The sequence below is a fragment of the Anser anser genome (genome assembly GCF_964211835.1).
Source record: "Anser anser genome assembly, chromosome: 25".
In the NCBI taxonomy this organism is placed as follows: Eukaryota; Metazoa; Chordata; class Aves; order Anseriformes; family Anatidae; genus Anser; species Anser anser.
In genome coordinates, this window is record NC_139746.1 from 6,302,921 (window position 1) to 6,328,827 (window position 25,907).

The 25,907-nt window shown below is 51.5% G+C and overlaps 2 protein-coding genes across 5 annotated transcripts in view; one reads left to right on the forward strand and one right to left on the reverse strand.

The window, feature by feature from the left end:
• Positions 1–10,382, forward strand: part of NRTN (neurturin) — a 54,569-nt gene extending 44,187 nt beyond the window's left edge. For 2 of the 4 annotated variants that reach the window (XM_083810687.1, XM_083810685.1), the window contains 2 exons: positions 5,955–6,285; positions 7,773–10,382. In XM_083810687.1, the coding sequence (XP_083666813.1) occupies positions 5,955–6,285; positions 7,773–8,221 (780 nt within the window). In that variant the 3' untranslated portion in view covers positions 8,222–10,382. The remainder of the gene's footprint in view (positions 1–5,954; positions 6,286–7,772) is intronic. The other 2 variants (XM_083810688.1, XM_083810686.1) reach the window with 2 other exon arrangements.
• Positions 10,383–12,741: 2,359 nt separating this feature from the next.
• Positions 12,742–25,531, reverse strand: LOC310886292 (3-galactosyl-N-acetylglucosaminide 4-alpha-L-fucosyltransferase FUT3-like). The gene is made up of 2 exons (XM_083810690.1): positions 25,233–25,531; positions 12,742–22,450 (listed from the first exon to the last, which is right to left on the reverse strand). The coding sequence occupies exon 2, from the start codon at positions 22,440–22,442 to the stop codon at positions 21,354–21,356; it is 1,089 nt and encodes a 362-aa protein (XP_083666816.1). The 5' UTR covers positions 22,443–22,450; positions 25,233–25,531; the 3' UTR covers positions 12,742–21,353.
• Positions 25,532–25,907: the final 376 nt, after the last annotated feature.

A 25,907-nucleotide genomic window follows, 5' to 3' on the forward strand; every position in this document is an offset into this window, starting at 1 on the left:
TGCTTTTAAGCTGCTTTCGCTTCCTGAAGTCCGAAGCGAGGGAAGCAGTGGCAGTATGGATGGGGACCAGAGCGTGGCCGCTCAGTCTGGTGGCAGCAACCTGGGGGCAGCTCAGTGGGGCCGGGAAGCTGTGCCCCAGCCTGGCTGCTTGCTCTGAGACCCCACACCCACAGTCAAGCCTTGGCATCCCTCCACTGCAATGGCTTGGTGCGCAGTGTGGATGCTGCTGCTCCATCCCTCTGCCCTCGGCTGCATCACACGGGCTTGGCAAGGCCTTTTATTAATTTAATTTTAACCATGGTGGCTTTGTGGGGTTTGTTTTGTTTCATTTGGTTTTGGGATTTAAATTTTTTAATTTTTTTTGCCATCTGTTTAAAGGGACGTAAACCAATCCTGTCCTGATTCAGGCTGAATGTAGATGTCATGTCAGTGTGGGAGCAACGCAGCTTGCTGCGGCTTTGCATGCTTGGCCGCTGGCCTCTGCACCGCCAGCAGTGCCTGGCCCCTTCTGGCCTCCTCCTAGCCCCTATGGCTTCTGCGGAGACTGTGGCGGGGCAGGGCTTCTGCGGGCGCCCAGAGCAGCAAGGGGACAAGGGGCTGGCTTCCCTGCGGTCGGCCCTTTGGGAGGTGAAGGAGGGAAAGTTGAGCTGCAGGGAGAGCTCTGGAGCTCCTCGTGCCAGGCCGGTTTTCACTTAGGCAAAAGCAGAACCATGTGGAGTGCGGGCTCTGGTTTTAGTTAGAGCCTGTGGGGAGAGCTGGGGAGGGAGTGAGCGGCTGGAGACTGGCGGCCGCTGTGTGGTTGGAGATACTCCCTGGGCACTGCTGATTTTTGCCTTTGAAGTGCTGAGCAGCCCAAGAGCCCTCACCCCGCCTGGGTGCCTGAAATTCGCGTGTGGTTCTTGTAGGGTGCCCCGTGTCCCTGGCTGCTCTCTGCGAGGGGTCACCAGCATGGGGACGGTGGCGCTCATCCTGTGTCCCCAGAGCAACCCTCGGAACAGAGCTGGAGATGGGGATATCTTCTGTCTTCCTCTCCTTACTGCCTATGATTACTGTCAAAAGAGCAGGAAAATTCAACAGTTAAGCTCAGGTCAGGGCTTGGGGCATTTTTCCTTTTGATGCTCCCCATTTTTCCACCAGTTTTGCCATTTTGGGGCTGTTCTGACCCTGCAACATTGGCGGTCTCACTGCAGCCTTTCTCAGCACAGCATCCACCCTGCTGCTTTCAGATGCACCGATGCCATTTGGGGGCTGTATTTCCAAAGAGCAGGTCAGGAACTTAGGAAACATTTGAGGAAAAGTCTGTCTGGACACCATGGTGTCCCCATCCCCACCATCAGTATTTTGGCCTCTGGGAGCTGCTCACTCTAGAGGCTTCTCCAGTGCCATCCTTGGTGTGGGGCCACACTGGGAACCCAGGGCTGCAGGATCCACGAGCGCCGCAGCCCCGGAGCTGCTCTGCTGCAGCATGGAGTCGGGATGGAAATTGTTTAATTCCTGCAGAGTGAGTCATGAGGAGCCAGGATTTCAAAGCAGCTTGGCTCCCATTTAAGGCACTAAAATAAACAGTGTGGCAGGTGGAAACTCTCTCTGATGTCCCGTCAAGGCCTTGATCTTTCCAAGTGTTTCATTTGCCAAAAACCTCGGCCACTCTATGGTCTCATCCATTCTCATGGCGTGGCCGAGTCTGAGCGCTTGAAAATAATGAATCAATGCCCAGAAGCATGAATCGACTGAAAATTTATGACATACTTACAATATAATGTCTTTTGGGTGCTCTGGCTTCTGGGCTTTGAAGCCCAAGGACCGAAAGTTTGCACATCTCCTCTTCCCCCTCCCTCCGCCCAGGAAGGAGGATTTAGGGTAAAAGAATGAACCCTGGCTTCTGCCCCTCACCTTGCACCATTGGGAGCTGAGGATTTGAGGAGCTGGCAGACACCTGAAGCACATTGTGAGAGTCTGCTTGAAAACTGGATGTGGTTAGGAAAACAAGAGCTCTGAGAAAACCTGAGAGCATGAGAAGCAGGCAAAGCCCAAGCAGCCCAAAATACGTTTGGGTTCTGTGCCGTCTGTGGAACGGGAGCGCTGCTTTCCCGTTTCTCAGGGAAAGGCAGCAGAAACACGAGTGCTTGGAAGCTGGAGTGAAGAAAACTCCGACTGGAAATCAGGCTCTGCTGATCCTGTGTTTTACTGAGCAGTGGGGGCAACGAAGCACTGCAGAGGGGGTCTGTAGGGCTGAGGGGTGGACTTGCTCCTTCGGGTGGAAATCGGAAGCCCTGCTAGGAGCAAGGCAGAGGTGCAGAGAGCTTGCCCCATGGCTCGGCCGCAGCAGAGGGGAGCCAAGATCACCATCTGCTTCTCTCCAGTCTCGGCAAGTGATGAGCCTTGGCCGTGCTGCTGTCTGTTGTTTTTTGTGAAATTTCCAGTTTGTCAGGACATGGATCCTCATCTCTTCCACCTGTGGAGCATCTGTGGAGGAGGCTGGTGGAGCATGGGCTTGGTTTTGGTGCTTGGCTCCTGCAAAGTGGGGCTGATGGAAGGGTTTTCTCCTTCAGGATTGAGTTTCCTGCTTGGCAGCAGGCACAGCGTGGCTGGATTTGTACGGTCAAATTGATGGATTATCAGGAGGATGCAGGAGAATACGGCACTTTTGGGCTGTTCTCCAGAAAACGGGAGAGAAAAGGCCTTTGGCCTTTCATCAAGCCCAGGAGCATAATGGGGCTGTAACGTAGCTGCGAGTGCCCAAACCCTGCCAGGACTCAGCCCCAAAACCTCTTTGCAGCAAGCCAAGGGCATGGGTCCCCACGCATTGCTGCAGCATGGCCGTATGGCAGGGCTGATGTAAACGCGCAGGAACAGCCTGCAGTGGCAACAGCCCGTGAAACCATTGCTGCCTGATGGGGTTTGGATCCCAGAGAGCTGCAGCAAGAGTGGAGCGGGGTGCCCGGGGCATGCTCGGTTTGCCTGGGGACAGGAGGGCATTTGGTGCGGCTGCACAAGCACCGGGCACCCTCGGTCAAGGCTGTGTCCCTGAGCCGTCCTAGCTCCACACCCTCATTTCTACAAAATGGCTTTGAGCCAGTGGGACAAGCTGCAAGCATGGAGCCCAGTGGTGGTTCTGTATGTCTGGGGCACGGCGTGTGGCAGAGCCTGACCCCGGAGACTTGTGACAGTCACCCTGCCCTGCTGAGCATGTCGGCCTGGGTCTGGTGATGCTAGGCAGTGCCTGCGCCTTTGCATTGCAGAGAAATGGCAAAGAGACTGGAGCAGCAGCAGCAGCGAGGCCCTGCTGGGACTGCAAGGTCTGGGCTGGGAAGACCCTGATGTTTCCTTGCTGGCTGTGCCAGTGGGACCAAACTTTGGGCACCACAAATGCTCATCCCAGCAGATCCAGTCCTTGGGGTGCCCCAACTTCTTTTGCAGGAGGGAGGAAAAGGGAGAAGGCTATGGGGATGGGGACAGGGAAGGGGCTGCACCTGGTGGGCTTTCCCTGATGTCTGAGCAGGGCCCAGCAGAGCAGTGCCACCCGTGGAAGCAGCTGGGGGCCGGTGCCTGTTGGTGTGGGGCTGTCCAGTCACAGCTTTGTGTCAGAAGCCCTGAGCACTCACAATTATTTATTGTTGCTGGGATTGGGTTTAGAATAGGTGGAAACCAAAAAGACAGGAGGGCGCAGTTCAAGCATCAGCCTGGGTGAGTCATGGGCTGTGATGCGTGTGCGCACTTTTCCTTTTCTCCCCCTCGAATTTCAGCTTTCCCCATGGGTTGCCACATGTAGGCTGTGGCTTTTTAGAGCAAGAGAAACTGAAGGCAGAGACTGGAATATATATATATATATTTTATTATTGTTTTGCACACTGGAGCCAGGGTTCTGGTCTTTTGAAAGGTCACCAGCAAGCGGGTGGGGGACACAATTTCTGGCTGCCGAAATAGGAGGCTGTTTTATGGGATGTGCGGCAAGGCTGAAACCGCCCTGCTAAAATGTTATGGGCTCAAAATGAGCCAGAGGCCCTTCCCTGCAGCCGGCTGGCCATGTGGTGCTGCCCCTGCCCCTGCCTCTGCCCCTGCCCATGGCCTCTCCTGCCTGGCTCGGACCCTGTACTACCGCTGTCAGAGTGGCACCACGGGCCATGTCCCTTCCCCGCATCCAAAGCTGCCGCTGCATGTTTCCCTTGAGGCAGCTGTTTCTTCCTAAGGCTTTTATTCCCCTTCATTTTGCATGCTGTTGGAGAGTGAACTGCAATTTTCTCAGCCCTGCGTGCTTTAGCAGCCATGCCATGATGCCTCGCTGGGATCTATTTGACGCCCGTGAGTGTTTTTGGTGCCTGTTCCCCACTCCTGCCAGTTGCTTGAGCTCTTGACTCACAGGCGAAATCTCAGCTTCAAGGCACTTAATCATTGTGATTAATGGTGGGGCAAACACCCAATGGCCACAATCATCCTCCCTGTGGCAGCTTTGCTGGGGCTCATGGGGCCAGCACCGTCCACCCTGTGTGTGCCCACCCCATGAGCCAGCTGCGAGCACTTGCCCCGACTCGTGAAGCCACAGCACGAGTTTTGCAGCGGGTGCTTATCGGCTCGGTGTCTCAGCCAGCACTGCCTCCTGGTACCACGGCAGGATTTCATGCTCTTACCTCCTTATATGGCTAAACTATTCTTTTTCTATCTTGGCATTGTTTATAGCCCAGTTGAAAATATTTAGACTCTGGCTGGGTTATACAATTATCTTGTAACCTACAGGGCATGTAATTACTATTAGTTAACATGTAATTATCTGCATCCTGTAAAATAAAGTGTTGCTGGCAATGGGACAGCATTCTCATTGTTTTCCACAATAATGGTAAAAGTGAATCTGTCAAATTCCATTTTAAAATAAACATTTTCCCCCAGTAAATTCTATTTGGCAAATATTGCTAAACTGGGCAGTGGGTATTTTTTTTTTCCCCTTCTCTTCTTCCCCCTCCCATCCCCTCCCCCCTGTGGAAAATTTATTTAAAAAGGAGAAATGTTTGGAGTTTGCGAGGAGCTGAAATGAGAAAAAGGGGCTGGGAGGCGACTGCGAGTCAGTGCCGCTTTCCGACGGCTGGCATTGATGGGGATTTAATGGCTGACAGCTCGCCAGCAGGCATTCGGACCCGACCTCCCACGGCCCAGCAGGGTTGCGCTGGCGCCTCTCAAATCCTACCACGTCCAACCTGCTTTGGATGGACAAAATCCAGCGGTGTCAGGTAAGGGCATCCGCTGCCTCGTCCCAGCCGCCTGCAAGGTTTGTCTCCCGCGCTGCAGCCCCGAATTTTGGCCTGCCTGTGGTCCCTGCGTGCTGGTGCTGCTCCTGCCCACTGCGTTGCTGGATGCCGGGATGCACCAGGGCTGTTCTTGAGGTTTTTGTGATTTTTCGCTAGTTTTGACAGAGCGGGGGCAGCTGTGTTGGTCCACTGGCGGGGCAGGGATTTGTGCAGAGGTCAGGCAGCATAACCCTGAACCCCAGTGGGGTCTGGGCTCTGGGTGAGCCGGTGGCTGGCGGGGGCAGAGCAGGCTGTAGCGGAGCTCAGTGCAGGGTGAGGACGATGGAGCGGGGGTGGGACGTGGCTTTGTCCGTCCTTTACTCGCAGCCACCCGTTGGGGTATCGGCCCCAGCACGACATGGAGATCCAGGCACCAGAAAGGAGGCTTAAATGCATCTGATGAGGCTGCCTGCTGTAAGGGATGCATGGGACGAGGACATCTCCTTGTCCCCGCTGTCACCAACTGGGACACACCAGCCAAGAGCCACCTTTGCCTTTTCCCTGCGCAGCACAGCCTGGGGCTTCAGCACATCTCTGTGCCTCAGTTTCCCCACCGCAAAGCTGGACCAGTCTCGGGGGTGGAGGGGATGGGCTGGAGACACGGGGCTGGGGGTGAGAGAGGGGGCCACGGGCGAAGGCCGTATAATAAGGATATTTGTTTTGCCTGTTTTGCAGAGTTTCAATGTTCTGACTTGCTCTAAGATGAAGGTATGGAAGTTTGCAGCCATTGCATCGATGCTCCTCAGTTCCATGTTATCCATTTTAGTTTGTAGAGACATGTTCAACGGAAGCCGGACATACAGCCCCTTGCCTTCCTCGCTGTCCTCACGGGCATCCTCCTCTTCACTGCCGGCGGCTCCGCGGAGACCCCCCCGGGCCCTGCCACGCCACAGCTCGCTGCTCGCCCAGTGTAAGCTGCTGCGCCCGCGCCCCGGCTGCTCAACACCAGCGGAGGCTGTTTTCAGCTCGCCTGAGGCTGAGCCCATAGACACCACCGTGCCCTCAGGTGTTCACCCAGGCGTGCTCACCCTGCTGCCTCCCTTCCCTCTCTTGCTCCTGCATCTGCGGGTTACAAGCGTTTAGCAAGGAGCCGGGTCAGGAGGCACTGGTCCCTAGAAAACCATGCATGGAAAACGCAGCCTCCGGGCAACAAAGCTTTGTGCAAGCACATCAGCTCTTCATGCAGGGAAACCAAATGCAAACAGCTCATTTTAATGCAAAGAAGCTGCTTTTTTTTTCTTTTTTTTTTTTTCACCAAATGGCTTTTTTTCTTTTTTTTCCTTTTAATTTCCATGCTGTTTTTAAAAATGCGAAATGTCAAATGGGAGCTCAAAGCAAGGGGGAACAGCTCCATCCTGCTGCGAGGCAGCGACTTCCCCCAAAGCTGCGCTCGTCCCTTTGCACTTGCTGGAAATCCCAGGCATGTTTGCTTTTATTCCAAACGAGAAGAACAACTTTTTGGTTTGAAATTTTGAAATTGATGACAAGCTGTCAAATTATGCTTTTCTCCTCGTTTCCATGCTTCTCCTGGCACTGAGTTGGACCAAGCCTAGCCTCAGAGTTAGGATAAAGGGACAAAGATGTTGCCAGCAGTGTCGGACACTGTCTGCTTGTTGGCCATGGCCATGGTTGTGTGCACAGGGATTTGTTGGGCAGCCCTTTCGCTGAGGCAACAGGGAATCATCACAAATATTCAATTTGTCGGTGTTTCTCACCACCCCATCGTGGCTTTTCTGCAGCATCACCTCGTGGTGGGGACCAGGCAGTTCACCCATGTTTTTGCACATCTGCAAGTTGGGGTGATGCCACCGAGGACCATCGCTGGCACCGTTAATTCCCCTGTGCTGCTTGGTGGAGGCGCAGGGTCCTCCCGTGTCCACCTGCAGGTGCCAGCACCCGCCTGTGCCCCCATTGCTGCTCACGCCCTGGTGTCATGCTCCTGCTGGAGCAGCTCTGCTGCCTGATCCCTAGCCACAGCAGTGCTGCCACTTGCCATCTGGAAAGGACGAGCACAACAGATAGTAGTACTGCTTTCTGTCCCCCAAATTTCACTTTTAAGCATGCGCTTGATGTTGTGCAGGGAAAGAGGCTGTTTGGGACAGCTCTGGGCAGGGGAAAAAACAGACAATAGAAAGAAAGGGGAGGGAGTTGCGTGTGTTTTTTTTGTGGGTCCTGACTTTTTGCAGGCAGTGGCGGTGGCAGCAGCACAAGGAACCTCCACGGGGTCTCAGCCCCGTGCATGCAGGGTGCGACCTGGCCGGGGCACTGAGTGGCCCCGCAGTGGCTACTGGCCCTGTGTCTTCCCTGTCCTCACGGCCAAGGGCTGGTTCAAGCAGCCACTGTGGTTTAGCAACATGTTGTCGAGCTCAATTTTGCAATTTTCTGGGAAACCTTGCATGGAGGGAGCAGGGAGCCAGCACTGGGGTACATCCACAGCTCCGGGGGACACCCACCAGGGGGAACACCTGCTAATGGCCGCCCCTTTTCTTGCAGACAGCAGCTTGTTCGAGAGCTACACGGAGGGGGAGATCCGGCAGCTCATCTCGGCACTGGTGGAGCGCTACAGCCAGGCCATGAACTCAGGCGGCCATGAGCTGCCACTCTTCCCCAAGGCGGGCAACCGCATGAAGCGCGCACGAGCTCGCCACAAACCCTGCGCCCTGAAGGAGTTGGAGGTAAGCGTCAGCGAGCTGGGCCTGGGCTATGAGTCAGATGAGACGGTGCTGTTCCGCTACTGCAGCGGCACCTGTGATGCAGCCGTCAGGAACTACGACCTCTCGCTGAAGAGTGTACGCAGCAAGAGGAGGATCAGGAAGGAGAAGGTCCGGGCTCGGCCCTGCTGCCGGCCACTTTCCTATGACGACGACGTCTCCTTCTTGGATGCCTACAACCGTTACTACACCGTCAACGAGCTCTCGGCCAAGGAGTGTGGCTGTGTGTGAAGGGCCGGGGCGGCCAGGCGGAGGCGATGCCCCAGAACCACCGGCAGCGAGGCCAAGGGGCCACGGTCTGTGGTGAGGATGGGGACGGGCCCTGCACCGCTGCCTGCCCCAGGGATTCTTCCCATTTGGGGCAGTGGCGGCTGTGGGAGGAGAAGAGACTGCGATGCTCGTTTATTCCCAAGCGCTGCTTCCTGGCTCACGTACACGTGTGATGTGACTGTACAGGACTGTAGAGGAAGCTGTAAGTGCCGTCGGAGGCTGCAGTCATTGAGGGGTGGTCTAGGGGTGCCAGTGGGTGTGCAACACATGCGCAGGGTGTGCTGTGCACGCAGGGCACTTCGCAAGCTTGGGGTGCATGCACATGGGGTGTGTTGAACACAGCGTGTCACACGTACGGGACAGATCACCAGCTGAAGGGGGGGGGTGCAAAGCAGGTGTGAACTGCACGGAGGTGATGAGTCCAGGGTGCGTGGGGCGGTAGGAGCAAGAGGCTGCACTGCAGGGCTGTGCAGGTGGTGCCATGGTGCTGAACAGGATGTGCTACAAGCACAGTGCGTGTTACGGGGGGTGTTACGGGCACAGGGAGTGTTAAACAGCTGCGGGTGCCCTCAGGCGGGGGCTGAGCCCCACGGGCTGAAGCTGCCCTGTGTGTGGGGTTCCCTGGTTTCACTGCAGCCACGCTGGGGTCCCTACGCTGCACAGGGGTGGTCCCATGCCCCCAGATTCCCCGGTGTGGAGCGGAGCTGCATGGACACTGGTTTGTGCTATGGGGAAAGGGTCTGGCTCCGCTCCCTGTGCCCGCTTGTGCCCTCTTTGTGATCACCTCACACTCCGCAGCCTGGGCTTGTCTTTTTAAAACTCGGGATAATCTGAAGTAACTGGATTAACCTCTCAACCCCTCTGCGGGCAGTGGGGCTGGAGATGTACCACCACCAGGGAGGGGACAAAGCACCACGAGACCACTGGCAAAGCTGGGTTGGCAGCGTGGCTGGGAGCACCCATGGTTTGGGATCCCCCGAAAGCCAGACTGGCCCTGCCAGATGCGGCACGGGTGTAATTCCCATCGCCTTGCAGGGTGGTGGGGCTCGAATTGTGCGCGGGAGAAGGCTCAGGCCTGGGCTTTGGCTACGGTTCGCATTTACAGCAGTGTCACTCTTGTTTACTCTGCGGAGAAATAAATGAGACCGCAGACTTTTGCATTCTCTGGGCAGGCTAAATTTGTTGCCTGGGATTGATGGGTTTTCTCCCCTTGGCCTTCTTCCCAGAAAAAGCAAATCATAAACAGAAGGAGAATATTGGTGTCATGTCCTGGGCATTAACCACCGCGAGTGAAAACGCTCTGCTCACAGCCCCGATGGCAGTGGTGGCCCCGCTCCTGGCCCAGCTGTGTGATGGAGCGGGGAGCAGTTGTGCTGCTCCAGGGGCTATGTGGGATTTTGGGGTGCAGACCTGGGACGCAGCAGCCCCTGGCTCCCCCCCGACAGGGCAGGCAGTGGGAGGCTGGGGGGGCGGCAGCGGCCTGACCCCTGCATGGGGCCGGGCTGGCTTTGTGCTTTCCATCCAGCGGCCGCTCTTGGCTGAGTGGAGCCAGGATGTAGCGACGCAATGTAAACACCATCCTTCAGCAGGGCTGGCCGTGCACCCAGCGTCCCCGTGAAAGCAGCCTGCATTCTGTAACACTGAGTTTTCCCCCTCACCACTGGGAAAAGGAGATGGTGCCGTGGGCATGGGGTGTGAAGCCTGTCTGTGGGGCACTGGCACGGGTGGATGCACCCTGGGACACAAATGCTGCTGAGATGGCAAAAGCTGTGTGACATTGCAGGTGCGCGGAGCTGGCTGCTCGCAAAACGCTTTTGCAAAGTGCTGCAGCAACGTGAGGGCTGCATGGGAGGGGAATGAGAAAGATGCCCCCCAAAATAAGCAGCCAGGGGCTGTGCAGTAGGAGTAGAATGGAGGCAGCAGAGGGGCACTATCAGTGTGGTTGCTCATGGCAGATAAGCGGCTCACTCCTGACTAAAAAAAAATAAAATACACCCAAATCTAATAATAATAACGGCACTCTCAAGGGCTTGGGTGCTTTCCAGTTCTTACTACTATAAAACTAAAATTAGTTTTGTTGCAGAAGCCTCCAGTTAAAAAAAAAAAAAAAGCAGGAACTCGAGCGCTAAAGGAAGGGAAGGTGCTGCAGCAGCAGTGCAGCACCGGGCCCATGTAAGGAGGGTTTGCAGCTGGACTCCCTGCAGCTGCCCCTGCCTGCATTATCCTGAGCCCAGGGAGGTGCTTGTGGGATTTCAGAGCTGCTGCATTGCCCAAGTGTCTGTTTACAGCCTGTTTGTGGAAAGTTTTGAGAAATATCAGAGGGTTTTAGGGTGCTGCGATGTGCAAGAGCTCAGCAGTGCCTGCTGAGAGCAGACCTGGCATGAGGTATGAGGCCAAAGGTCCCATCCTCCTGCTCGCCCCTGGCTGGGAGCAGTGGGGAGGTGAGGGGGCTCGGGCACCCCAGCCCCTCCAGCTGCAAAACCCTCCCTGGCGCACCCATGCATGGCACATGTCCAGCTTGCAACCCCAAAAGTTCGGACCCATGAGGGAAAACCCAATGCACTGCGTGCATGCTGCAAATCAATGCAAAAAGCTGTGCTGAATCTTTATCTCCCACCCCCCCCCACCCCCTCCGGCCTTGTCTTTTTCACCCCATCGGCATCCCGCCTGCGCAGAGGAGCAGGGGAAGTGGCTGACATTCACTGCTGACGGCGCAGCGGCTGAGTGCGCTGAGCGCGGGGTTTTTGGAGTGCAGCTGGGCTGCAGCTGGGCTTCACAGCCACACGACTCCTGGAGAAGTACCGGGGCCGAGCGCAACTGTTGCGGCTGTCGCCTGAGGGTGGTTTTGGCTTGCGTGTCGCTGTCGTGCATGTTGCTTGGGGCTGTCCTCTTGGTGACACTGAGTCCCCCTGTGCCGCTGCAGGAGCATCGCCCAGCCCGCATCGTCCTGTGCTGTGCCGCTGCTGCCTGGGCAGGGAAATGTGGTTCCAATAGAAATACTGATATTTCCCTAATGCTTTCCATTTCTACGGCCCTCTCTGCTGTAATAGGAGCTGGAGCTGTCTGTAAGAATGTCTACAATGCAGAAAAGGCAAAAGGATGGAAAATTCCCTCCTCAAAGCTACAGCGAAACCTCATCTGGCTCCCTTCCTTGTCATCCCATGCATTACTTATTGTTAATAATAACAATGGTGTGTCACATCTGTCGGGGGGTGGTTTTAGGATTTTTGTGTGTCTCTTCTTGCAGCTTGCCTATCCGCTGCTGCAGCCTTGCTTCAGCATCACCCACAAGGGCAGGAGGCAAGGGTGTTTCGCAGCGTTTGAAAACTCAGGAGGTTTGGAAACACAACGAGATGTTTAAAACTATTCTGGTGGTTGTGACAGCACAAAATATGAGTGTTATGTTATCCCGGCTCTCCAACAATGAGTTATGGGACGTTTCATTGTGTTTTACTATACACATCTCTATATGAACGCGCCTGTGTTTGTGTAATGCTGGCCGGTGCCGGAGGCACGCGAGGCGCAGCAGCGCTGGCTCTGGCTCGGCTCCGCCTGTCACTTGCATCAGTCGGGATCCCATTTGCTGACAACGGGCTCACTCCCGATTTGGTATCTGTGAGGGGGAAATGGGCCTAACATCATTGTTTCCACTCGATGAAAGCACTGGCAAACGTCGTGTTCCTTATTTAAACAGGTCCAGAAACTTGCTGGGAAGAAATAATTTTTCCCAGTTTATCAAGACAAATTATTTTTCGTTGGTATTCAAAACCTCAGCTGCCTTCTCTCAATAAATAGGGCTACCACATGTTTTTGTTCTTGGTTAAACAAGGCGTAGCCTCAAACTTGAGGCCCAAGAAGAGGAAAAAAAAAGGAAAAAAGGGGAAAAAAAAAAAAGCAGAGGTTTGGCAGCTGCAGGTGGGAGCAGGGTGGGCACGAGTGGAGGCAGCCCTGTCTCCATGACTCTGCTCGGCACTGTCTGCGTAAATCCATTTCCCTTCTGGTATTGTTGGGTCTGACCGACCATCTGCAGAAGTTGATGCAATGCATCTATATTTTAGATACGCTCTATTTATTCAAAGTAACTTATGTTATTTATTTAGATACCATAGTGTGCCATCTACGTAATGCGTTCTTTCTCTCTCTTTTTTTTATTAATATTTTATTTATTGATCCAAATGGTGCCAAGTGCAGTTTACATTTATTACATTTTTACCATTTATTCTAAACAATGGGAAAAAATACAGTATGATTTTTTTTAAACAAACATAAACTCGGGTGTGATACTGTTACATACTCATGGTAAAGTCAAAATAAAAGGAGAATTACATTGATTTCTCTGTCGTTCATCTTTTACTGCTGCCTATGTGTAAATGATAGCAGCACGGCATTAGGATGGGCAGGGAAATGGGAAATTTAGCTTTTCTTTCCGGAAAGCAGGGAGGAGTGGCAGAAGCTCCAGTTTCCTGCCAACAGCCCCCATTTCTTTTATTCCATCATCGTAAAACAATATTTATGCAAAACCACCAATTAAAAATGTTACCGGGACTGGGGCATTGCCTGCATGGGTTTGTATTGGTTTGGCCACATGAATCATTGTCCTTGCTTCCTGCTTGTAAAGGCTTTTTCAGTTGGGTTGGCGCAAAGGCTTGTTCCAGCCGAAGTGACCCATAGGGACGCACTGATTCTGACAAAATCATGTCCAAAAAAAGAAAAGAAAAGAAAAAAGAGAGGAGAGGAGAGAGGAGAGAGGAGAGAGGAGAGAGGAGAGGAGAGGAGAGAAGAGAAGAGAAGAGAAGAGAGAAGAGAAGAGAAGAGAAGAGAAGAGAAGAGAAGAGAAGAGAAGAGAAGAGAAGAGAAGAGAAGAGAAGAGAAGAGAAGAGAAGAGAAGAGAAGAGAAGAGAAGAGAAGAGAAGAGAAGAGAAGAGAAGAGAAGAGAAGAGAAGAGAAGAAGATGCAAGGTTTAGATACAGTCAGCCAGAAAAACATTTCATTTGCTTATCCGGAAGCAGCACTGAGGTTAGAAGCATGTTTTATTTTATAGGGAAAACACCTCACAGTCAGCAACAGGCATTGGCTGAGGCTCTGTTGCTCTTCATATTAGGATGATTATGATGGTTTATATTTCACTTTGGGGGAAATGCTGCAGTTTGGAATCCCAGCCAAGTTCAGCATGCAGACATGTTTCCATGCTGCGGGCATGGGCAGCGCTGTGCCCACCCCAGATCTGCAGGGCATTCGAACCCTGCTTCGAACTTCCTGACCGCACTGAACAGGCATCAGCCTCTCACAGTGATCACTGCCCCCATTGAACAAGTGCTGCCCCCAGTTATTACATTGAGCATCTCCCGCATTTAATGTGTTGCTCGTTTTAACACATGATTAAGCCGTAAGTTGTTTACGCTGCCACCACATTCATGGAGCGGTGGGAAGAGCCTGCAGCAGTGTCCTGTAAAAGCATAACACCCCCTGAGTCTGTCCAGAAAAACACTTTTTTTTTTTTCATTGAAAAATAGGCTGCAGCTATCGCATGCCCATGGGTACAAGTTCCTACATTTGTAAACAAAACTGCTCCATCTTGAGCAAAGCCCCTGGCACCGGGTAGAGGGGGGAAGAACCAAAAAAAAATATGCTAAAACACTTTTGAATCACAAAGGTTTATAGCGTTTTTTTTTGGGGAATGGAAAAAAAGGTCTGTTTATATTCCCCCCATCATGCCACCCAGAGGCCTGACAGCCATGGACGGCTCGTGGCCGAGTCAAATGCTCACACTTGAAGCTCTGCTCTGTAAATATTTTATGAAGCATCTTTTGAGACTCATAAATCCTTGTACGTGTGCGTGCGTGTGTGTGTGCGTGTGCTGAAGAAGCTGAGAAAGGCTGTAATCCCACTGCCAGCCTGTCCAGGAAAAGAAAAGAAAAGGAAAGAAGAAAAGAAAGAAGGAAAGAAAGAAAGAAAGAGAGAGAAGGAAAGAGAGAGAGAGAGAGAGAAAGAAAGAGGAAGAGAGAAAGAGAGAAGGAAAGAGAGAAAGAGAGAGAGAAAGAGAGAGAGAGAGAAAGAAAGAAAATAGAAAGAGAAAGAGAGAGAAAGGAAAGAGAGAAAGGAAGAAAGGAAGGAAGAAAGGAAGGAAGAAAGGAAGAAAGAGAAAGAAAAGAAAAGAAAAGAAAAGAAAAGAAAAGAAAAGAAAAGAAAAGAAAAGAAAAGAAAAGAAAAGAAAAAAGAAAAGAAAAGAAAAGAAAAGAAAAGAAAAGAAAAGAAAAGAAAAGAAAAGAAAAGAAAAGAAAAGAAAAGAAAAGAAAAGAAAAGAAAGAAAGGAAGGAAGAAAGAAAGGAAGGAAGAAAGGAAGGAAGGAAGAAAGGAAGAAAGAGGACAAACTGAAGTTATAATGACCAAATTGGAGAGGGCTGCTTGGAAAATCTGACTCGTTCAAGAGAACAAAAAAAATAGAAAGAAAACAATGTTTGCAGGCAACAGCATGCAGGCGAATGTGCTGCTGGGCTGGGGCTGCACAGATTTTGAGTGCAATTTCTTGGAGATTGGGTGTATGTTGCCTGCTTGCATAGTGTATGTGGGAGAGTTTCACTGGCTGATGCTTGCTTTAAAGCCCCAGCTTGAAATCCCAAGCTCCCAAAAGATGTACTGTACTCATTTCTTCATTGTTAAATGGAAGAAGAAACAGCTAGGAAATGGGATGCTGAGGGTGCTCAACCCCACTGAATGGTTTGAGCGTCTCACAATTACCTCCTGGTAAGAAATACCGTGGGAAAATAAACCCAGCCACACTTCAAACTGGAAAGCCCACAATAAAAGTGAAGACCAGAGTGTACAGTTTGCCTGCCTCCAGAAAAAAAAAAATAAAAAAAATCAAGCATATATATAGATGTGTCTTTCCCCATATCTCTTTCCTAGAAGGCAATACCAATGATGTGAAGTCCAGGAACACTAATAACTGTTGCTTCAGCTGCTGCTGGGGATTTGCGGCAAGGGAAGGAGGGAGCTCAGCGGTGCTAGACAGCTGTGGAGAAAACAGTCTTCATAGTCTCATGTTCCCTCTCCCAGTATCATCAGACAAAAAGAGAAGCAAGTTTCTAAAGCACGGTGAGTATCTGCCTGTAGGCTCAGAAAGCTGGAAATAATTGATTTTACAGGGCTGGTTCAGGCACCTTCATGCACTGAAGACAAACCTGGCTGTGATGAAGCTCTTCAGCACGGAAAGCTCCAGCTGCTGCATTTGCAGGGTTTTGGTGTATCCAAGACATTTTTGTTACCCTCCCAAATTGCAAACTGCACTGGGTGGGTGAGGATTTGTTTCTCCCAAGCTCTGCCTCGCCTCTTCTCTCCACTCTCTTATGGCCCTGGTGGCTCTGCTGGGCAGGGGTCCCATGGATGCAAAGTCTGTGGGTGCTCAATGGGGCTGCAGACAGCAGCTTCACCCTCTGCCAGGACAGCAGTTTCCTGTCCCCTGCACTGGGCTATTACCTAAGCTCTGGAAATGGTTGGGGTCAGTGGCCACTGCCCTTTCCCATCCCCAGCAGAGGGAGAGAACCCTGCACCGCTCCCCGTGCCCTGCCAGCACTGCTGAAGGCTGACCACCCCGAGCCTTAGATTGCAAAGTTATACTTACACCCTGCCCCCAAAACTCAATTTTTTATGTTATTATCTCCCCAGTTCCCCATGAGGATCAGCCTTTTGCTCTTCTTTGGGGGAAATACCCCTCTAAACCTCTCCCCTTCCCTGCTTTTTGAACCATCTCTGCCCAAAAGAGTCAGCTGGAAACATTTCAGTCTGACTCCTGTCACCTTTGGGTAAAAACAGGGGAGGTTTGGAGGAACTGAGGCATTTTCATATCATCTTTGTGAGGGACTGAAGCAGCCCTTGCACTGGCATATGGCATTTACCCAAGTGGGTGCAGATGGGAAAAACCTTTTGGGCAAGGAGGCTGCAAACCCCAGCACCAGCGTTCCAGGACTGAGGCTTTTCAGTGCGGTCTCCCAGCCCCAGGCCCTGGCACAGACTTCCAGATGTTTCCTTCGATTAAGTTGCCTCTTCCAGAGTTTCCCAGTTGCGGTGTCAGCTTTCCCATCCCGTAACAAATTCAGCCTGTGCATGGCTCTGTGTCACCCACAGGCATCCCTGCGGGGTGGTTTGTGCTATATTTTGTCCTGCCGTCCCCGCGTCCCTACCAGCCCCTCCTCGAGGCCCATGGTTTAAGCCTGGCTGGGGGCCAGCTCCAACAAAGCCCCATGGTATCCTCAGGCCTGAATGCTTCAAGGACACACAAATTCGTATTTTTTGTCACGCTCTCAAAGGCTGTGGTACAATTTGGGGGCTGAGGGTGAGGTCAGCATTGATAAAACTGCTCTCTGCATATGTATTTAGCCTTTGCTCCTTCAGCCTCAGAGGCTGGCTGGCCTCGGGATCAGCAGGAGCCCTGTGGCTCCCCCAGGTCTCCCCCAGGACCCTGGAGACCCTGGGCCTCATGGAGGGATGAGGCTGACCCAGTCAGGATGTCTGCTCTGGTATTAACACTGATGCAACTGGGTACAACACCATGGCAGCTCCACCGAGAGCAGGGAGCCAAACATCTCTGCACTTGATAATCAGTCATAAACCAAAAGCAATCACCAGCAGCAACCACGCTCATAAAAGCCAACCTGCTCCCACTGGCCTCGAGCTCCCAGAAAAACCCCAGGCTCAAGCACAAAAGGCAGGAGTTGATCCCCCTGGTGCTGCCATTCCCTATCCAGAGTCCAAAAACCTGCAGGATGCGTCTCTTTATAACAGGTATCAAATGACTGCAGGAATCTATCTGCAAAGGCAGTCAGGCTTATGAGGCTGACAAGGCAATAATGGGATTTCTTGCAGCTGTTCCACAGAGCAGGCTCTCCCAAAGCACACCCTGGCAATGGCTGGAGGGGCTGCAGCAGCAATAGCCGTTAAGGGGGATGGATACATTATGTTTGGGTTTCCCTGTGGTTGGAAAAGGGTTTATCCACAAGGGGAAATAGCCCAAACTGGAGAGAATTGGCCCTCTCTGCAGGCAGAACATCTACTGAATGCACGTGTCAAGCCCTGTCCCCATGGCTGCCTATGACAAACAGTACAAAGCTCTTTCAGGTGCTCTCCTGCAATTCAACACCTCCCTCCATCAGTACTCATTTTGACACCTCAAAGCTGGCCACTGCTCTGAGGTGAGGTGGCGTCACCTGTCATCAGCCACAGAGATCATTTTGCCTTGCAGGAATGCTCCTCCTGCTGCAGAGCATGCCTCCCTAGCCTGGGGCTTCCCTTCACCATTGAGGAGTTTTTCATGCTGGGAAAGGCATTTCCTTCCACTTGAAAACTGCTCTAGGTTGCAAAAGGTTCTTCCTCACAACTCAGCAATGTGATTTACATGCTTTGGATTTACAAACTGAAAATTTCCAGATTTTTTTTTTTTCTTTTCACTCTCTTGACATACCCCCAGCAGTTGTTTTAAATCCAGTCCCTCCGCTGCCCCTCTTCCCTGCAGACCACCAGGGTAGCTGGCTCCCCTTCCATCCCCACACTAGAGGGGCTTTCCCCACCCAGGCTCTGCAAAAATGGTTGTGTTTCCTCGCTCCCAGGGTGTGTTGCCACCACAGTGTGGCATTGCCAGAAAGTGCCACCAGTGCCAGCTCTGACACGGTCCGTACATGGGGGAAGGCATCTCAGCCCAAGGCTGCAGGGCCATGCTTTGTGCCTTCCCAGAACAGGCTCTAGAAAGGCATTTTTAACCTTTTTTTTTTTTTTTTTTTTTTCAACTTGGGGATGTCCTAAACCAGCAGGTAGGAGGATGTTTTTCCGTTAAGTGGTTCTTGGTGATATATTTTTTTTTTGGGGGGTGGGGGTGGGGGTGGAATTTGTCCCTTTGTTCTTTGAACTGATGCAATCCTGTAATTTCAGCAGCTCATGGTGAAACATTGCCTCCTTGTCCTGAGCTCCTCTGTAAACCAACCCGAGTGAGGACCTAAATCAACCTGCTCCATAGCACTGCGCTGGGTGGGCTCCCAGCGCTCCTGCTATGCCTACGTTTCATGACAGATAACAATGTTCCTTGATCTCTTGACATCACCAAGCAGTATAGTTTATTTCTGAGGAGACCACTAAGGCAGCTTGATGGAAGCTTAACCTTTTTAATGACATTGCTGCATTGTAATTTCCACTCAGCCTGCCTTGCTGACATGCTGTTGGTAATACTCACTTGTTGCTAGTGGGTTCGTTACGGAGAATTTCAGGCAGTCCAGGGCACGTTTCACTCCAGAGGGCCACAGGCAGCCTTGGGTGCAGCTCATGGCAAGGAGTGGCAACCAGCACCCCCAGCCAGGTGAGGGGCTGTGCAAACAGTTCTTGGGGGTGTGCAGTGAAGCCCCTATTCACAAGCATTGGCTTCCCCATTGGAAGGGAGGTTGCTTAAAGGAAAGAGATCCAAGCTGGAACTGAATTGGCTGTTTGTTAAGACATCTATTGAATGTGCAGAGTGATCTCAGTAAACACCAACACCAAGCCTCCAGCAGGACTAAAACTGCATGTCCAGCCCCAATACAACCTACATTGCTGTTGTGGTTTAACCCGGCTGGCAGCTAAACACCACACAGCCGTTCGCTCACCCTCCCCCCTCCCTCTCTGGGATGGGGGAGAGAAACGGGAAAGTGAAGCCTGTGAGTTGAGATAAAGACAGTTTATTAAGACAGGAATATAATAATAGCAATAATAATAATAGTGATAATGATAATAGTATTAATAATAATAATCTGTAAGAAACAAGTGATGCACAATGCAATTGCTCACCACCCGCTGACCAATGCCCAGCCTATCCCCGAGCAGCAGGCCCCCCACCCCGGCCAGCCACCCCTATATATTGTTTAGCATGACGTCAGATGGTATGGAATACCCCTTTGGCCAGTTTGGGTCAGCTGTCCTGGGTCTGTCCCCTCCCAGCTCCTGCTGCACCCCCAGCCTGCTCGCTGGCAGGACAGAGCGAGAAGCCGAAAAGTCCTTGGCCTGGTGTAAACACTGCTCTGCAACAATTAAAACATCAGCATGTTATCAGCGCTCTTCTCATCCTAATCCAAAACATAGCACCCTACCAGCTACTATGAGGAAAATTAACTCTGTCCTAACTGGAACTAGGACAATTGCAAACTCCCCTTCCTCTCCACAGCACATCCCTTCAAAACAGGCTAGCAAAAAATACTACAGGTGATCTGAAGGTGTTCATGGGGCTTTACACTGTGGTGTCTTCCAGGGAAGGCTTTTTATATGATGTTGGTTAAAGCCATGAGCAAGCTCCTCTTGTCTGTGTTCACACATGCAGCACAGGTCAGCTCTAACAGCTCCTGTAAATTTACATTTGCTTTTTTTAATGGGAACATACTTTTCAAGCAGCTGGACTTTGTGCCTGCATGCGCAGGGCCCTGTTGCTGCTTGGTTTAATCAACCACTCCATTTTGTAATCAGTTTTGCTGGCAGTGCCAGAGAAAAGCAGTGCTGTAAGCCAATGCTCAAAGTTGAAGCTTTCTCAATGGCAGTCTTAAGGCAGAAGGATTTAACCCTGGGACAGGTGTCATCTCCCAAATCTAGCAAGAGCAGTGAAATGAGCAACCATCCATTCCAACTCCCCAGTGCCACCCATCAACAGGAAGAGACTGCTCACTGAGCTCACCTGTAGAATATTATTTATCTCTATTTCAGATCCATACCAGCTCAGTTAATAGTGTTAATATCTGGAATTTCTCCACTTGCTCTGAACTGAACAGGCTTTAAAGGTGGGAAGAACATCAGGGTTGGCTGATGCATCCAAGAGCTATGGGCTAAAGGAGGAGGGAGGTGTGTGTCTGTAGGCAGCCAAGGCAGGGGCAGAAACAATTATTAGGCAATAAAAATTCATCAATTTTTATTGATGTGACAAGTATATTGATCTTATTTTAAGGAGTTAGCAAGCCCATGGCTAAAGACGATGTGGTACATTTCGCTACTTGAATTTTCAAAGGGGTTCACTAAGTTCCAGCAAAGGTTCTTCAAGACTCTAACAGTGGGAGGGGATAAAAGTTCAGATTTCAGAGTGAAGGATTTACTTTTAGGCTTGTGATGATCAATATATTCAACCAATCTGCAAAGCAGAGGAAAAAAAAAAAAGGGTGGTGGTGGTGGTGGAAAAGGCCACTAATGAAAATAAGGGACTCTCAATCCTAAAGCTAAGGTCTTGCGGATGGACCATCTGATATAGCATGACTGCAAAAGGAAATGTACAGGGAATTCTTTGGAAATCTTTACTAAATGCTACTGATGGAGAAAACAATTATATCTCTATACACAGAGCTGGACTTTGAGCTGACTTTCCTCATGGAAATATCTTGGGGCTAGGACAGACCTTTGAAAACCTCAGCTCTGGGCTCAGCAGCAACTGGGGAAACACACTGGATGTCTGGAGGTATCAGCAGGGAACCTGGGAAGGCAGAGCTGGATCCCCCATCTCCACGCAATGGGGCTCCCCAACTTGGAAAGTTTCCAGTGGTATGACCTGAACAGCAGCAGGAATCTTGATAGAGGTCAAACACAGAAACACACGGCCTAGAGGCATCAGCTGCTGCCAGAAGTTGCCATGTCCAGGCACCCGGGAGGAGGCAGCACATCACATGGCCCTGCTGAGCATCTCCTTACCACAGGGTGCTACGGGTGCTCAAACATCACAGTGCTTTCAGGGGCATCCTCAGCACCTCACCTACACCATTGTGCTTCTGTCAGACCCTTTCTCAAACCCACGCTGCCTTACTAAGCTGTCCAAAAAAAACCCAGACTTGTAAAATAAAGTGAGTAGTTTCCAGCCTGTTGAGCATCTTGATGCAGCACCCCAGAGGCAGTCAGGGAGGGCCTGAGGCAAACCAGGGTCATGACCTGGCCATCCTGCAGCAGCAGGCAGCCACACAATGTGGCTGCCACTTTCAGTGGGACTTTTGCACAGTACAAAGTCCTTGAAACAGGTTTATGATCTATATATTGCTATTTCACCCACAGAATTGCAACCCCAGCAAGGAACAAATGATCACAACAGAGCAGAGAGCTGAGCAAACAGCAGTTACACGAACCACTCAGACAGATCGGGCACAACCCGGTATCTGGTCTCTGTTGTCTGCAGGAAGTGACAGGCTCTGCAGACCTGCAGGGCCCAGCCGGTCACCACCACAGGCTTCAGCCACTTGCGCCACTGAAAGTAGTGCTGGTATCGCTCAGTGTCCCTGCTCAGCTCCCACAGGTACTGTGCCAGGTCACTGGCGCTGGGAAAGTCATCGACATGGATGAAGGAGTCAGGGGGCAAGAAGCGCTCGTAGTTTTCTCGGGGCGGCCCCAGCACAACAGGGACAGTGCCAGAGGACAAAGCGTTCATCCAGAGCTTCTCAGTGATGTAGTCTTCGTGCTGTGAGTTCTCAAAGGCCAAGTAGAAATTGTACTGGGACACAGTGGGAAGAAGCTTGTCCCTGGGCAGGGGCAAGTGATGCTGCCCATAGACATCCACAGCGATGTATTTCTTCAGCTCCTGGTAGTACTTTACCCGGCGGGAGCCTACTTGCCAATTGCTCACTACCCAAGCTACCATCTTGGTCTTGGATGGGATGTTGAAGGGCTGGGGCTGGCTGAGGAGCTGCAGGTCCCCGTAAGGGCTGAAGATGTCTGAATCTCTTCGGTATGACATAGTCAGGTTGAAGAGGTTGTCCATGGCACCTAAGTTTGGAGAGTGACTTGGAGACTCCAAGTTGAACCAGATCCAGCGCTGGGATGGGGGTCTGGGGATCTGGGCCAGTCTTTTTGTGTCCCAACATATATCCCTGTGATGCATAATCACAGCATCTGCCTTTTGGGACCAGCTGCGGTTGACCGTGAAGTAACAGTCTGGTGTGCCAAATAACTCTGAGCAGTTTCTGAAATTAAAGTGTTGCCCGAAGGGCCAACTCCACAGCAGGATGGTCAGCCTGTGCTCACTCTTTGGTGGGGTGCTGGTATTTTCAGCAAGAGGCATTTGAGTAGAGAGATGGGAACTGTGATCTTCTGGCTTGGGAGTCCTGAACTGATGAAGAGAAACAAAGAGGCAGGAGCTGAATACGAAGCTGAAGAGGAAAAAGATGAGGAATTTCTTCCATGAGATCTTCTTCCCTTCCATGAGCTCCATGAATGGATCTGCAAACGCCACAGACAGGGCACTGAGTGATGGGTACACACTGACCCCAGCATGGCCATGGCTCTGGGTGCACTGTGTAGCTGGGGGTGGGGTGGGGGGGTGGGGGAAGAGGAAGGGGGGTACGCAGAGGGGCTTGGGCAATAGCAAGAAGACCTGAGGTACATTTACCTCAGGGAAACCAGCTGATGTGATCTTTTTGGATTTCAGTAAAGCTTTTGACACAGTTTCCCATAGGATCCTACTGGACAAAATGTCCAGCATACAGCTAAACAAAAACATCATGCGATGGGTGAGCAATTGGCTGACAGGTAGGGCTCAAAGTGTTGTGGTAAATGGGGCCTCATCAGTGTGGTGGATGGTCACTACTGGGGTCCCTCAAGGCTCCGTTTTAGGGCCAGTCATCTTCAATGTTTTTATAAATGATTTGGATGGAGGACTAGAAGGTATTTTGAGCAAATTTGCCGATGACACTAAACTTGGAGGAGTTGTAGACTCTGTTGAGGGTGGAAAGGCCTTGCAGAAAGATCTGGACAGATTGGAGAGCTGGGCGATCACCAATCACATGAAGTTTAACAAGATCAAGTGCTGGGTACTGCACCTGGGAAAGGGTAACCCTGGCTATACGTACAGACTGGGCGACAAGACGCTGGAGAGCAGCCCCATAGAGAGGGATCTGGGGATTGTGATTGACAGCAAGCTGAATATGAGCCAGCAGTGTGCCCTGGCAGCCAGGAGGGCCAACCATACCCTGGGGTTCATCAAGCATGGCATTGCTAGTCGGTCGAGGGAAGTGATTGTCCCGCTCTACTCTGCGCTGTTGCTGCCTTAACCTCGAGTACTGTGTGCAGTTCTGGGCACCCCAGTACAAAAAGGATGTGAAACTGTTGGAGAGTGTCCAGAGGAGGGCTACGGGGTTGTTGAAGGGCCCAGAGGGGAAGAGGAGCAGCTGAGGTCACTCGGCCTGTTCAGCCTGGAAAAAAGGAGGCTGAGGGGAGACCTCATCACGGCCTACAGCTTCCTCACGAGGGGGAGTGGAGGGGCAGGCACCGATCTATTCTCTTTAGTCACCAGTGATAGGACCCGTGGGAATAGCGTCAAGCTGTGGCAGGGGAGGTTTAGGCTAGACATCAGGAAGAGGTTCTTCACTGAGAGGCTTGTTGTGCACTGGAACAGGCTCCCCAGGGAAGCAGCCACTGCACCAAGCCTGTCGGACTTTAAGAAGCGTTTGGACTGTGCTCTCAGTCATATGGTCTGAATTTTGGGGTAGACCTGTGTGGTGCCAGGAGTTGGACTCGATGATCCTTATGGGTCCCTTCCAATTCCGGATATTCTATGATTCTATGATTCTACCTCCAGCATTCTCTTTGCAGACAGGTCACCACTAGAGCACCACACACAGGGTGCCAGCACACCCACACTCCCATGAGGCACAGATGTCTTGCCACCGACCCCAGCCTTTCCTTCACCACCACCCACCACCTTTTCTTGTCAGCCCCTTTCTGCCACCACTCATTTCCCATGAGGAAAGTTCCTCAGGCCCGTGTGGGCACCGAGGTGCCCACAGCAGTACCTGGGGCCAGTGCAGGCCCACGGTCCCACTACCCAGCTCTGCTGCAAGCCTCAGCAGCCATTTACTCCAGAAACCCCGCACCCTTTCTCACATGCTCTGCTGTCATTGGCTGGCAGGACCAGGACATGCAGCAGCCTTGAAGGCCTTTCTCCACACACGTACATGCAAGGGTGGGGCAGCGGCGCCATTTTGATTTTGCTGCCATTTTAGAAAAAGGCATCGCCCTTTTAGGACAAGGTGCCACCATTTTTTGCTGCCATTTTGTTAAGCAGCATGCCTCTCTGTGACTGGTTGCTGTCTATTGCTTGGCGCTGGGGATGCAAAATGAATTTAGCTTTCTTAATTAGCAGTCTTTAACATTTTTTTTCTGTTTGGCTTGCCTATAAGCCAAGGACTCAGAATCAACAGACCCACCATCCCTTTTATTACCGCCATCCTGCTACCCCACTGTGCTCAAAAATAATCACGGTCCTTGAGTACTAAAACCATTTGCTTACTGTTGCATTCTCCCCCCAAATGGTTTATCTGTACTAACTAATGGTGTTCTTTGTAACTGTGTTTTTCTTCAGTGTCCTGTGAATAGTAGGGCACAGCCAGCTCTTATGTGACTACCTCCCATGATGTCTGACAGCCTCTGTCGTAGCACAAACCTTTGCCCTTTAATCACCAGCTTCCTGCTAGCTGCCCTTCTGTACCGATAATAGTTCTGGTTTTTCAGCTCTGCAACACCCACATTGCTCTCACTGATTTACTTGCTCTTTCTGCAGTTGCTGTGGTCTCCAAGAGCATGGGGCTGCAGTCTGTGTCCCAAAGTCTGGGTCTTGTTGCTTTTACAGTTCTTAGAGAAGTTTAACAGGACAGACTTGACTGCATGCTTGTTTTTCTACCCCTTATTCGCAGCATTGACCTAAGGACAAAGAAACATATACAGCACCATCCTGCACCCCACAATGGTTTTACAGGTAGCGGTAAAATTTCCAACAACAGGATTTCTGGAAGAAGCTGGCGGGACTGGCACCTTTCACTTCTTATCTTGTATATCAGTTGCACCTATACTACTGCTAGGCTTGATATGAAAGTACAGAAGGAAAAAACACCTCCCTGCAAACAGAGGTGAAAGGAGATGTCTTCAGATCCCCCCTCCTGGATGCGCCCAGTGCCCCTCTCTCTTCCAATATCTATCGAAAAAAGAAAAGAATGTTGCAACTCACCTCTAGGCTTGGTCCCGGTGTGAAAGTGAATTGTGTAGGGGAGTACTGAAGTGAATGACACAACCAGGAAAAGAAAAAAGTAAAGCAAGGACGTGGGGAGGGATCAGTGGCGTGTTCTAGGTGTTCCGCTGCACCTTGAACTGAGTGTGCTATGAGAACTGAGCACCTTGAACTGAGCTGCTACGAGACATACGTCACCCAATAATGAAGACCATTATGGTCCTGAAGCCAGGACAGATTCCTCTGACAAATTAAAGAACAAATAATAATAAAAAAAGCAGCCCTGACATTGCTTGTGGTTAAAGCATAGCTCATGACTGAAAGCACCTCTACACATGCACTAGTTTGCTTCCTTTGCAGTCTCAGGCCCCAGGATTTACATGTGATATGCTTTCTTCTGCATCTTGTGTCACAGAAGGACATCTCTGTTTGGGAAGGATGGGGAAGGCTAGCTAGTAGAGGTCTAGGCACCAGGTCTATGAGTCCCCCTGCCAACCAACAGACTTCATGACACAGCTGCCTCCATTCCCATGCCAGGTCTTATCTTCTAGCCACCTTTCCAGGACCTTGAGCTGAAGCACATCATGAGACTGATAACTTCAGGGATCACTTTGAGCTTCAGAGAAGAGCACCTGAGCAAGACTGGCTAGGGGATCCCTCCTGTGTTCAGCAGCA

Coding starts and splice junctions, on each gene's coding strand:
- LOC310886292 (XM_083810690.1), bottom strand. CDS start 22,442: ATGGAGCTCATGGAAGGGAAGAAGATCTCATGGAAGAAATTCCTCATC.